Source organism: Geospiza fortis, unplaced genomic scaffold (genome assembly GCF_000277835.1).
Source record: "Geospiza fortis unplaced genomic scaffold, GeoFor_1.0 scaffold102, whole genome shotgun sequence".
NCBI lineage: Eukaryota > Metazoa > Chordata > Aves > Passeriformes > Thraupidae > Geospiza > Geospiza fortis.
In genome coordinates this window covers 413,835-427,559 of record NW_005054373.1, presented here as the reverse complement: position 1 = coordinate 427,559, position 13,725 = coordinate 413,835, and the positions used below count along the sequence as shown (strand labels likewise).

Below are 13,725 nucleotides of genomic sequence, written 5' to 3'. Positions count from 1 at the left end.
GCCTTCCCCCCCCCTTCGCCCCCATGGCCACCAAAATCGACAAGGAGGCGTGCAGGGAGGCGTACAACCTCGTCAGGGACGATGCCACCGAGGTGAACTGGTAGGTGCCCCCCCGGCATCCCCCCGGACGGGCAGCGGCGCGCTGGGGTTCGCCGTTCTCTCTCCCCGCTCCCCAAAGGGTGAATTCTACAGACCTTGCCCCTTCTCCTCTTCCTCTCTTCCTAAAGGATGGGTTTTTCACCGCCTATTCTTCCCCATCTCCTCCTTTCCTTTCCTAAAGACTCTGACTGTTCGGTGTGTTCTTCGCCTTCCCTTCCCCCATTCCAAAGGGTGACTTTTAAACGTGTTGTTCCCCTCTCCTTTCCCCCATCCGGAAAGGTGACTTTTAACTGTATTATTCCCCTTGTCTTTTCCCTCCCCGAAGGGTGACGTTTAAGTACAATGGCTCTACGATCGTCCCTGGAGACCAAGGGGTAGACTATGAAACCTTCAAAAGGAAGTGCACAGGTAAGCTCCGTCTCCGCTGCCTTGGCCCCTTTCTGCCCCTCCTGCTGCCCGCTGAGAGGGGAAAGGACGGGAGGAAACTTGGGGGGACCGGGATTAGTGCTGCTGCTTCCCTGCCCGCCCTGTCCTGCGGGATCGCCTTCCAGCCCCACAGAGTGCAACTGCCCCAAGTCCATAGTCCAGCGAGTCCTTTGTCTCACCCTTAGACTTCACGTCCTTTGGGCTCTTCCTCCCCTCTTTGCACAATCTTTCATTGCTCCTCGGTTATAAACCAGATAAAACGCCCGATAAGCAACGGCCGCCTTGTTTGGCAATGCAATTTCAGGGCAAAACCGACTCGGTTGTGGCCAGAAAGATGCGGTCGTGCAGATCGTTGATCATTAAATACTTATCCTTCTGAAAATCATAGCACTAAAGTGACTGCAGTTGGAAGGCTGGGGTTTTTTTAAAGACACAAAACCTGAGCGGAGGGTGGTCGTTGCAAAGCTGGGCTCGAACAATACAGCCCTGCAAACAATCGAACAATCGCAGATGTGGCGTTGCACAACCGCAACTGTTGCGGCTCCAGGTTCAAACGTGGCAGTGAATTGTGGAGCTGCCGGCTGTGGAACGTTCAGGGCAGGAACAAAGCCTGGGAAAAATGAAGATAAATTCAGGAGTGTTTAGCTGCCTCTGATCTGACTTTTGATGAGTTTCACAAAAGAGGGTTTTGATTTTTATCTCAGTTTTTATCAGTTTTCCTCCTATCTTGGCTGCTAGTTAACAATGTCACCAAGTGAGGTGAGATATGGAGTATTTTTTACTAATACTGGATTATAACAAAGACTTACTCAGCCAGTTACTGTACAAGCAATCACCTGTACTTTCAGAATTCTTTGTCTGAATTGTGTTGAGCAGTCTCTGTCCTCCCAAGCTCGGGCAGTTCATGGGGACACCATGGGGCTGGCAGTCCCAGGGCTTGACTGGGCTTTATTGAGTGGGAGAACTCCCAGGAAAGTAACTGAGGGCAGGACAGCTCTGATCTGACAGGAGAAAAGTGTATTTTAGTCCCTGGAAAGGAGCCCTGAAATGATGATGGTTTAGGCTGCTCTGCTACGATGTTGGCAGTGGGTCTCACTGAGATTAATGCAGCCACTCGTTTCCAGCTGTTCCTGAGAACCTGCAGGAAAATTCTCAGAACTAGGAAAGGTCCTGCTGTGGTTGGTGTCAGAAGAGCTGATCCTGCACTGCAGGAACTCCTTCCCACTCAACTCTTTTTAGTGGGCAACAGAAGGGAAAAGCAATTACCTGGAACCTAGGGAATCCCAGGGCTCAGCACTGTGGAAGTTCATGGCAGTGGTTAATTGTTCCCTTGGGAGATCAGGATCTGAGTTCTCTGTCTCCTCTCCTGACCAAATTAACTGAGCATCTCTGCTGTCTCCAGACACCTGAGGCTTGCAGGGGAGCCTTCCCCATTTATTTTCTCTCCTTGCTTTTATACAGCCCCTGTCTTTCTTTTTCTTTGAACTGATTTTCAATGCTTTTTCTGGAAGAGAAAAGAACTGAAGAACTTCCTCTCCTCCATCCTGTGGCAAAGGGAATCCTTTTCTGGAGTGGCTGAGCAGGCAGAGGGGCTTTGGCAGAGCACAGGCAGGAGTTGGGCTGGGGAGGATGAGGATGACAAATAGCAGAGGCACACACTGCACTCTGGAGTGTGGCCACATCTGTGTTCTTAACAGGGCTTATAAACAGGGTGCTCAAAGCAAGCTGGCCCCAAGATAGACAAAAAGGAAATGTGCCATATTTTAGAAATAAGCTCAGTAAGGAAAGAGTTAAATATAGGGCACTTGTGGGGTATTGTTAGCCTTTAATGGGGAGTTAAATCTCTTAGAGCTGCTCCATTGCTCCCTGTTCCTCCTTTCCCTTTCCCTTGTGCACCTGCTGAGGTCTGTTCCCTGGCACACCAGGGCCAAGAAGTTGTCCTCAAAGGCACCTCTGGAGCACAGCTGTTGGAGGCTTAAAAAAAAGGCAAATTGAGGTGCCTGGTCCTTGGCTGAGAGCTGAAAAGGATCTTCCTCCACCCATGAATTTCGGTGCTGCATTTGGGGAAGGAAGACATGCAAGTTTTGGAGCCTCCATCTGTGCAGCAAACCTTCACCTGGCCCGCTAGACATAGTCAGGGATCAAACCTTGTGCCAGCAGTGAAGTTGGAGCTTTCCTTCCCATCTGGAAGAAAGTGGAAGTAGAAGTTGTTGGAATATTTCTACTGAAACAAAGTCAGTAAAAAAGAGTAGCAAGGGATAGAAAAAGCTGTTGAATATTATTTATTCTTGTTGCTCCATCTCTTTCGTCCTGGTCTCTTCCATCTCCTTTTACATTTCTTTGGAAGGGAGAAGAGATGCTACCAATGCAGACAGCTTCAAAAAATGCAATTAAAAATGTAAAAAACCTTGGTATCAGAACAAACTTCTTTGTTTTAAGTTCCTGTTGTGTGAGAAACACTGCCCTGAAAGCCACGAAGTGCAGCAGCTGCCTCTGGTAGAAGCTGAGCATCACTTGGTGGTCGGAGGTGAGAGCAGGAGCCAGGATTGCAAATCTCAGCGTGCAAAGAGTCACCGTCAGAGCTCGCTCTGCTCCACTTTCTGCAGCACCTATTTCAGCGCCGTTCCGAGCTGCAAACATCCGTGTCCCTGCTTTCCTTAAGAGCCATTCTGATGAAAAGCACCTTGGTACTCTCGGCTCCACTGCCGGGCGCTGGGCGGGGTTGCTGTGTGCTGGCTCCTGCGGCTCTGGGACCAGGAGGGGCTCTTGTGCCAGTTTGGAATGTCTTTGCCTGTGCTGGATGTCCTGCCTTGTGCAGTGACAGACATCAGAGGGCTGTTGGTAACAGCTCCTATTTTTGCTTTTTTCCCCTCTATCCATAGCCTTTTCCATGCCCATCACTGCCTCTGCAAACCTCCTTGGGGAACCAGAGTGGCTGGGGACAAAGGGAAAGGAGAGAAACTGAAATTGCTTCTTTTAGAGGAAGTAGCAGCTGAGGGAGGCCGTGTCAGAAACCAGCTCTGCACACCTCCAGCCCTGCTCTGGGGCTGCTGGGGGAGCACACGTGCCACAGGTGCTGAGCTGGGGCAGAGAGGCCCTGCCCTGAGCCAGGAGCTGCTGCTGGCCCTGCTGTGGGTTCTCTTCTCTGCTGTGCTCTCAGATACACCTCCCACATCAGACCTGCATCTTACAGATCCTGGTGTGGAGGCCTTTTCTTCCTTCCATCTTCACTAAGCTTTGTGTAGGAACAGAAAGGTTGAACAAACAGCATCATTAAATTATCACATTTTCCCCATACCCATTTGGGGACAGCAGCTGCCAAGGAAACATGGAAAGAAGAGCTCCTTCAGTGTCCTTTTGCTCAGGGTCCTGGGGTGATGCTGCAAACAGAGCCTGACCCTGAACTTCTGTGTGTCAGTCGCTGTCACGCTGTCCCTGTCAAGGTCTGTTTGTCTCAGACAACTCCAGCACTGCCTGGGAGGCAGCAGACCCTGCTTTAGAGCCAGGCATCCATCTTCCCTGGCCCCCAAAGGCAGCCCCACATGTGTGAGACCTCTCCTCCAGCCTATCCCAAAGCAAAGCCAAGGAAGCTGGTTTAAGCCACAGAGATTGGTTTAGGCCAAGGAGGTTGGTTTAAGCCATGGAGGTTGGTTTAGGCCAAGGAGGTTGGTTTAGGCCAAGGAGGTTGGTTTAAGCCATGGAGGTTGGTTTAGGCCAAGGAGGTTGGTTTAGGCCATGGAGCTTGGTTTAAGCCATAGAGGTTGGTCTAAGCCAAGGAGGTTGGTCTAAGCCATGGAGCTTGGTTTAGACCACGGAGGTTGGTTTAGGCCAAGGAGCTTGGTTTAGGCCAAGGAGCTTGGTTTAGGCCAGGGAGGTTGGTTTAGGCCACGGAGCTTGGTTTAGGCCAAGGAGGTTGGTTTAGGCCATGGAGGTTGGTTTAGGCCAAGGAGGTTGGTTTAGGCCATGGAGGTTGGTTTAGGCCACGGAGGTTGGTTTAGACCATGGAGGTTGGTTTAGGCCACAGAGGTTGGTTTAGACCATGGAGGTTGGTCTAAGCCAAGGAGGTTGGTTTAGGCCAAGGAGGTTGGTTTAGGCCAAGGAGGTTGGTCTAAGCCAAGGAGGTTGGTTTAGGCCAAGGAGGTTGGTTTAGGCCAAGGAGGTTGGTTTAGGCCATGGAGGTTGGTTTAGGCCAAGGAGCTTGGTTTAAGCCACTGGACATCCTTCGTGGCTGCTGGGGGCTCTTCCTCTTGCAGTCCTGCCTAAGGGCCAATGTCCGGCCTGTGCTGGCCCTGGTCTGACCCACAGAGTCAGGACACAAAGCTGAGGACATTCACTGTGTCAGGGTCACTGACCACTCCCTGTGGACACCCCCTGTGTCTGCTGGCTGAGACTGTTTTGGTTGGGTTTAGCAGCACAGATTACCTCTGCATTAAACAAGGACTTGATTCAAGGCTTCTGATCCATTTTACCTCCCAGTTCCAGCCCTTGCCTCTGCAGATGGCCTGGCTCCAGAGCAAGCATTAATTTGGTGGTTAGTACTACATGCCATCAGTACACTTTGAAAAATAAACCAAAAAAAACCAGCTGAGCTGGTGCATTTGAGGCCAGAAATAGATAAGAGTTGAAGGTTATTGTATGGAAGGATGTGACAGCTCTTAGGATTTTTTTTGGATGTTTTTAATTTCAAAGTCTTATAACTGGGCTGGTAATGCTGTTGCTGAGAAGAGCAGAATGAGTTACAACTGAAATGACATCCTGTGGAACTTTTTTGTGCGTCTGTTGTACCTGATTGCCCTGGACATTGCCTCAGTGTCTCTATTATGAAGCAGCAGAGCATCACATTGGCTCTGTCTGTGGTTTAATTTCATTTTTTTTAGTGTGTATTCTGCCATTAAAAAAAATGGAGTGGTCAGAAGGCTGGATTTCCCCCCACCTCCCCCCCATGCCATATGTGAACAGCTGTTTTCAATGCATCTCTGACAAAAGAAATAATGAGCCTTTTATTTGGAAAGCCTCAGTGCAGATAAATAATTGCAATGACAGCATGAAATGGGATAGTTATTCATGTGTCTGAAAAGATCAGCCCAAAACCACACTGGGCATTCAGCAGCAGGAAGAACAGAAAATCTTTAGAAGAACAGAAAATAAATACCCTATAAAATCATTTGGGGTTGACACAAAATATTAGAAAATAGAAATAGAATTGGTTCCTAATAAAAATACAAGTTTTTTGGGGTTTAGATCAATTGTCCCAGAAAGCCTGGGCTGCGCATTAAAAAGGTAGGAGCTGTGAGTTGAGAGATCACCAAGGTAACATCGGCACCTGAGGTTGTAGGAAAGATTTGTAAAAACACACGAGGACATATAATGAGATAGGTGCTTATCTGCATTTGGCTGCATCTTAAGTTGCTAAAATGGGCCTTGTAAATCAATCTCCTGCTGCTTTTGTTTTTCCTCTTCAGTGTTCATCTCTCCTGCTTTCCCTTACTGGCTATTTCAAGGAAGACCTGGGGCCATGGGTGGCTTATGGAGTTTGTCACCCTGCCCCTGTGCCCTCCCTGCCTGTGTGGACGTGCTCTTGGCAGGGTCACAGAGATCTCCTGGCTGCCAGCTGGAGCCCAGGCTTAGCCTGGCCCTGCTGTGGACAGGGTGTGGCTTTAGGGAATATTCTCACTGATTTTTGTGGGAGTAACTCATCGGGTCAAGGCCTGCAGTGATGGTAACTCTTGGTAACTCTTTGGTTTTCTGGTAACTCTTAGTAACTCTTTGGTTTTGTGATGGTAACTAATGGGAACTCTTTGGTTTTGTGATGGTAACTGATGGTAATTCTTGGGTTTTTTTGGTAACTCTTGATAACTCTTTGGTTTTGTGATGGTAACTGATGGTAGCTCTTGGTTTTGTGGTGTTTAATTAAAATGTCCTGGTCTGCCTTTGCCATCCCGGTGGGCACAGGAGCAAGGAAAGAAGAGGTCTCTACCTTTTGCCTGCCCTTTGTTTTGGGGCCTGCCTCGCCCTTCTGGCCAACCAGCAGCACCATTCCTTCCTTCAGGGAAGAGCTGGGTCCTCTTTTGCTCCCACTTTGCCCTCAGTATCCACCAGGTCAGGAGAGGAACCACGACTGTCACTGGGGTAGCAGCACGCCCCTGGAGCAGAGGAGCCACTGTGGGGTTGCTGTCCCTGCACTTGTGTCCCTGCACTCACATGGGCCACCCCAAGTCACCTGGAGGAGGTTTGGTGTCCCAGCAAAGCCCTGTGGTGGGGTCAGACACATCTGAGATGACGGAATGAACACGTTGGGGTGGAGCAAGGCGGCCCTGCATGAGAGCCGTGGGCTCAGTGCAGGGTTTAAGAGGAAAAAACAGTGTAGGGAGAGGGAAGGAACATTTCTGTCTGCACTTGTAGCCCCGTGACCACGGGGCTGACTGAAGAGGTGGAAAATTGACAAATTAATCTAAAATTAATCCAATTGAAGCAAACAAATTAAATCTTCATGGAACCTGTCACATGCTGTAGTAATTCATGTTGGACAGAAGACAAAAGCGGGTCAGTCCATCACCTGCCTGGCGGCCTGTGACCTTGGTTCGGCAGGTGAAGCTGGGAGCAGGGATTTTATGGTGGCACATCTCTGGCCTGGCCACTCAGAGCCCTCAGAACCATGATGGTTTGGCAGTGAATTTCTTTCCTGCAGCTATTATCTTTTACTGATGACTCACTGCATTTTAAATGGGGAATTTTTCAGTACAACTGAACCAAAGCACTTGAGTGGATGTAGAAAAGGGGAAGGATACCATGAAGGAAATCTCTGTAGTTTGGCATCAAGCTTTGTTGACAGCCAAGGGCAGCTTAAGCAGAATATTTGGAAAATCCTGTCTTAGTGATAAATAAAGAGTTTGGAGAGAAATACCAAGTGATGCTCGTTAAGGCGTTCATTGTGCTGCTCACTGTTTGTCCAGCCATTGTGAAGGGAGCCGTGGTATTAATCGAATAAACATTGTGAATTTCTGCTGTTTGGATCCTGTGTGATCTCAAATAAAGCTGCTATTTCCGTTCTCCCCAGACCAGTTATTCACTTCTCTCTGCCCTGAAATTCACGTCTCAGTGGCTGGGAAGGGGCGGCACAGCTCTGGGCAGGATTTCCTCCTTGAGGGGCAATCTGTGCTGTCTCTCTCTGATTTGTTCTGCTCCCCTCACTCCCAGCAAATTCTGAAAACCACCGTGAGTGCTTTTGTGTGAGCAGGGACTGGTGGATGTTAATGCTTGAGATTTCTCAGGGAGTTGGCACTGATGGCATTGATGACTTCCAGCATGGGGAGTTGATGTGGCAGGGCAGAACTGATGAACTGTGAAAGAGGAAATCTGGGAGCAGGGAAAAACTTGCGTTTTGATCCCCTTATCACTCCGAACACGCTTCAGCCTAATTGTGAAACTCAGCCACTTCTGCTCAGGGATTTTGACCTGCACTTGGAGAGGCTTATACTGAGCTAGTGCTAAAAACCTCTCCATCCGTCCCTGATGCCCTTTTAGGAACTGAGACATGTTAATTGCTCAGGGCTCCAATTCACATTCCCTCTGGCTTTGTGTGCAGCGCGATTCACATCCTGCATAGCAGCTAAGGCATCACGTTTGTGCTAAATATCCTGTTTGTGCTAAAGAGCCTGCTCTGCCTCCAGTGGGGTTTAAACTCCATGGGGAGACAGGAGCCAGCTGGGGTGTGGCTCCTTCAAGCCCCCACAAGTGAAGCAGCCCCAGGAAAATCTGCCCAAGAGGTGACTCAGAGCCCCAGTCCAACCTCAGGTGCTCATTAAACTTACAGGACAGTTTAGAGCTGCTTCTCCCCTGTCTCCAGAGCTCCTGGGGCTGTCCTGGCTGCTCACAGAGTGTGCTGGGGATGCTGGCAGTCATTCCTACACCTGGAACCTACATTTTCACCTGGCAATTAGTCAAGTAAGGGTTGTTCATGCTCAGGTGATCTCATGGATGAAAGCTGGAATCGCTGGGTTTGGCTCTCTTCAGTCATGGAGCTGCTTTCAGCCAGGATGGGCAAGCACTGGAAGTTCTGCTGAGAAGCAAATCCTGCTGCTGCCAGCGAGCTGTGGGTTAATGCCAAAGGGAAGTTATTCTGACACACAAATTCATAGAATCCCAGAATGGTTTGTGCTGGAAGGGGCCTTAAAGATCATTTCATTCCAGCCCCATCATAAGCAGGGACACCTTTCATTATCCCAGGTTGCTCCAAGCCCCATCCAACCTGGCCTTGAACACTTCAGGCATGGGACATCCCTGGAGCTTCCTCTCTGTGCTGCTATGAAAAAGCACTGGCTTTTCACATTCATTATCTTTTTTCCACTCCCTTTATTACAAAGGGGCACACTGCAGTGTTCAGGCTCTGGGGCAGCCTCTGCTAGAAGGGGCAGGGATGAAAACCCCCAGGCTCAAGGTGGGGACTGAGGGCTCCATGGGAAGGGCAGTGACACCGCTGCAGTGCAGGAGCTCCCAGCACTCTGGGACTGCCAGGACTGCTCCCAGAGGAGCCACAGAACAGTTGTGGGCAGAGTGTGGCCTGTTTGCTGTCAGAGCTGGGGAAGCAAGGCTGGCTCCTGGATCTGTTGATTGTAACATTAGGGGATTTACTGTCTCTCTTCACCTTGGGTATTTCCTGGCTGTCGCTTCATTTATGGCTCTAATCAATCTTGGGAAGAGGATTTGCTGTCAGAAGCAGCAGCCCCCACGTGCATTTCCTACACTCACCAGTAGCAGGGCAAATGAGAGAGAAGTTTTGTTTGCCCGCATTGTTGGTACACGGCTCTTTCTCTCCTGCCAAAGATCCATCTGGATTTTTCCTCTGAATAAGATCTTTCTTTTTGTTTCTCTTTTGAAATCTTCAGAGGAGTTTGTTTTGAGCATTGTACTGGCTCACACACCCCCCTACATCCATTTTCCAGTTTGCCCAGTATTACTCGGTCAGTGACAAAAAAAATAAAAAAAAAGAACAAAGAGAATAAAACAAGGAGAGCAGAGGTGGATTTTTTTCAGATTTAAAAAAGTCTTCTCTTTTGTCTTTGTCCACATTTTGGCAAATGAAAGTGTTAAAGAAGCTCTGAGATCTGTTAATTTGCACAGAATATCCCAATTTTTTAAAACATTGATTTCTAGCAGCTTATTTTCAGGGGATGAGCAGTTTAGAGCTGCTTCTGCCCTGTCTCCAGAGCTCCTGGGGCTGTCCTGGCTGCTCACAGAGTGTGCTGGGGATGTTGGCAGTCATTCCTACACCTGGAGCCTACATTTTCACCTGGCAATTAGTCAACCCAGCAAATCCCTCTAAGGCACATTGAACTGGCCACAACAAGTGTGCCAGGATTACCAGGAGTCTTCTCTAACAGCAGGTTTGTTCTTCTGCTTTGAGTCACCTCCTTTAAAGGCCTCGAGTGACCTCTGAGAGATGAAGATTGAAATATTGATTATTAGAAATATTCCACAATTGCACAAGTGTCCATCTGCTCTGCTTTCTGCCCTCCTGGTGGAAGGTTCCAGCATCTCTTGGAGCCTGGGATGCAGAGGGATGGTGCTTGCTCCTGATCAGGAAGCTTCCAACTGCTCCATGAGTCACAGGAGATGGAGGAAGGAGCTCTCTGAGATAAGAGTCTGCAAGGTTGTCACACATATGGCCAGGCTAAATTAGTCTGGTGTGATGTAGCACAAGCCAGCTGTGAAACAAGGATCAGCACAGCTCTAAAGTCCAGGACTTTTCCCTCCAGAGCTTTGGAAGGAGTAGAAAAACACACCTGGGCAAGTCCTTGCAGATTTTTCTTTTCCTCCTTCCTCTCCCCTCCTTCTTGTGAACTCATACTACAAGTGAGCCAGAAGTGGGTGGAAGGAGGGAGAGAGATCAGACTTGCACAATGGCCAGTTTCTGGTAATGTTATGAAGTGTGACCCTAATCCTGCTGTTCTGTAAGAAAGAGACACCAGGATATTGCTGTCTTCCCTTCTTCACCAGACCTGCAGATGAACCATTTGGCTGAATGTGTAACTGTGCTCTTGACCTGCCTGCTGACTGTATTTTAGCCATTTCCACTGTGCTGTGGGGTGTCCAGCACAGCCAGCTTCCTCCCAGGAACTCAGAGAACCCAGAAGGGGCAGAGCCCACATGGGCACAGCACACCTTGCAAGCAGAGCCCTGTCCTGCCCCCTGATTCCCAAATGCTGGCACTGAACACAGGATCAGTGCCTTGCCTTGGTGTTTGAGAGCAGTAGGCTCAGCCTGGAGAATGGAAGGCAGGGATGTTGCTGGTTTTAACCCCTTGGTCCCTTTTTTGCCTCCGCAGACGATGTGCGATTGTTCGGCTTTGTCCGATTCACCACCGGCGATGCCATGAGCAAGAGAGTCAAGTTTGCCCTCATCACCTGGATTGGAGAGGATGTCAGTGGCCTGCAGAGAGCCAAAACTGGGACTGACAAGACTCTGGTCAAGGAAGTAGTACAGGTAACCTCTTCCTTATGCTCCTAACCACCAGCTCCCATTGCTGTTCTCTGTACCAACAGCAGCAGGAGGGAGAGAGAGGCAAGGGTTGGCTCATCCTCCAACTTAGGAGTTAATCCTTTAAAAAGAAGACAGTTTCCTATTGCCTGTCTTCCTCCTAGGAGGGCTTAACATCTGCCCTTTGAGCACTCAGGCATAAAGAAGCATCTTTTGAGCTTAAGGCTGCCTTAGCTATTTCATGAGGAGGGAATTTCTGCACTTCCCTCCTTGTCCCCACTGAGATGTGTCCCATCCCCTTCCTTGCTATGGAAATAATTCACTATTGAATGATCATCAGCAGTATTCAGTTTAGCAGGTAAAATTAAACAGGAAAACCCACACCTTTGTTTAAACTTCTCCAGAGGCCTTTTGCCTTTGCACAGTGGGTTTGTGGAGCTAATCACCCAAAGTCTGAAGTCCCCGTGGCACCAATTAACTAACAGCTCTTAATGGCTAACTAGATGTGAACAGGCTTTGTTTGGCCTTGGGCGTAGCAGGGGAAAGAGAAATGTGCTCAGTCCAAGTGAGAACAAACAACAGCCAGGAGAGAAGTGACTCGTGGGAGGCACAGCTGAGACCTGGCTGTGATGGAGAGGATGCTGATGTTTGGAATTTTTCCTCTGGAGGAGAATTTAAAACAAGATTAGCTCTTCCAATGAAATGTAGAACCAGCTCACCAGAGCATGGGAGATGGTTTTGTTTATGCTCTTGGAGAAGGGGCTGATGATTAAATTAATCTCCCTCAATAACTGAGCTCTTGCCAGTGTAAAGAAACCTCCCAACAGGACACTGGGAAGGGTGAGAATGAAGCCCCCTCGACTCTTTGGTAGTTTATATGATACAGAAGATTACATTTAGATAAGAAGAATGAAGATAATACATTCCTGTCTTTCCAGAGGATAAACTCTGGTGCTGAATGTTTCAGAATGACGACTCAGAGGGGGCATGTTCTCCAAAGAAACTTCCAGAATGACACCTGAGAGATAGGAAAGCAAGTTTCTGCTCATGGGAAGCAGCTGAAACTGCGTAATTGTAGCTGAAGATGAAATTATAGAGTACTAATGAATGACTCTTATATGAGTCACTAAGCCAAAGATTTTCTTAAAAATCTGTTTAGACAATGTATTCCTGTTGAGTTGAATAGCATTCCTGAGCACTGTGCTCAGATCTGTCCCTAGGTCTGTTACATATAATTTGCAATTTCACTTGTTTCATCTTTGATTAGTAGTCTGTACAAGTTAATAATCTGGTGGAGCATTAACCATTCTTAGCTGTTACTTTAAAGCTTTCATATTCCAATTAGTCTGTACTAAAATATAAAAACAATACAACTGGTGCTTGATATACTTTTACTGAGCAACCTTGTCTATAAATGCTTGCAAAGCATTTCTGAATGTCACAGCAATGGTGATCTCCTGTCCAGAAGAAATTATCTTGACAAGTATTTTGAATAGTTCTTGATATGCAACAGAATCCCTCTGAGTGCAGTGAGATAAAGCAGAACCATTTTCTTCTTTTTATGCCTGTGACCTTGCAGGTAATCTGTCAGAACAAACAAGGACAAGAAAGTCCAACTGAAATTTAATGGAGGGAGTTTATCCCAGAGCTATTTCACTTTTAGCAGTTCCCTTGACCTTCAGGTACATTCTCAGTGTCCTGTTTTTTACAGAGATTATTTGACATGTGAGTTATACACAGAAAAATACACTTTTTTTATTATTTCTGTAATGATAAACTTCAAATCTGAGCCAGTGTTGGTTCATCATTTGGAATAAGCAGTATCCTAAGGTAGGAATTTTTCGGTCTGCAAACCCTGAACGGGTGCAGGTGCAGTTGGGCCCACAGGTGTGCTCACCCTGTGGAAGGGTGGCACAAGGAGGATTTTGTACAGCTTTGATCTGCACAAGGGACAGCTTGGCATTCCAGAAGAGCAGCTCTTCACCCTGAGAAGCCCTCAGCAAAACCTGAAGGGCTCTCACAATCTTGTACTATTTGCCAAAGCACCTGTGGGTCTTTATTTAAGACCCAAGTGTGAGGAGATTCCTGCTTTATATCCTGTGCTGTACTGATTGCTCAGCTCAGGGCTCAGCAAACACCAATAAATGTTGCTGTTCTTGTGAGGCCAAGGGAAAGCCAGTCAGCTCAGGCACCTCCTGCCAGCACAGCCCAGCCCTGGGACAAAGAGGATCCCACCAGGAATGGTTATTGGGCTCCCAGAAGCACCTTCCATCAGGAAAGCACAGGGACATGAACTGGTGAGGAGGGGATTATGGGCTGTGAACAGAGGGATGAACTATTACAGAGCAGAGGAGGAACTGGGCTGCCCTGGCTTTTGTGTTCCTCCCTTGGAAGGAGGAGCAGGTGCTGTGAAATCCATGGGGAGGTGGCTCTGGAGTGCTGATAGTGAGTGCAGGAGGTTGCCAGAAAACCTCTCAGGAAGAAAGGACAATTGATTTTTTGCTGTAATAACTGTCAAATTACAGGGATGGATCTCATCTGCTACAAATAGCTGTAGTTCCTCTGATCTGTGCTAGATGAGAGCCAGGTCTTCTGGCCCTACTTGGACCTATGCTCATTAGCTCTTTAATGTTGTTGGAAAATGGCTTTTGAGTTTATTGTATTTCTTTTGGATTGTAGAAAAATCCATTTAAGGAACTATCAGGAGCTATTTTTTTCCCCCAC

At 48.1% G+C, this 13,725-nt stretch overlaps 1 protein-coding gene across 1 annotated transcript in view; it reads left to right on the top strand.

Annotated features, from left to right (window-relative positions):
- The first annotated feature begins 6 nt into the window (after positions 1 to 6).
- COTL1 (coactosin like F-actin binding protein 1) overlaps positions 7 to 13,725 on the top strand; it is a 20,111-nt gene continuing 6,392 nt past the window's right edge. The window contains exons 1-3 of the mRNA XM_005424762.2: positions 7 to 100; positions 425 to 507; positions 10,850 to 11,007. Of these exons, the coding sequence (XP_005424819.1) occupies positions 24 to 100; positions 425 to 507; positions 10,850 to 11,007 (318 nt within the window). The 5' untranslated portion in view covers positions 7 to 23. The remainder of the gene's footprint in view (positions 101 to 424; positions 508 to 10,849; positions 11,008 to 13,725) is intronic.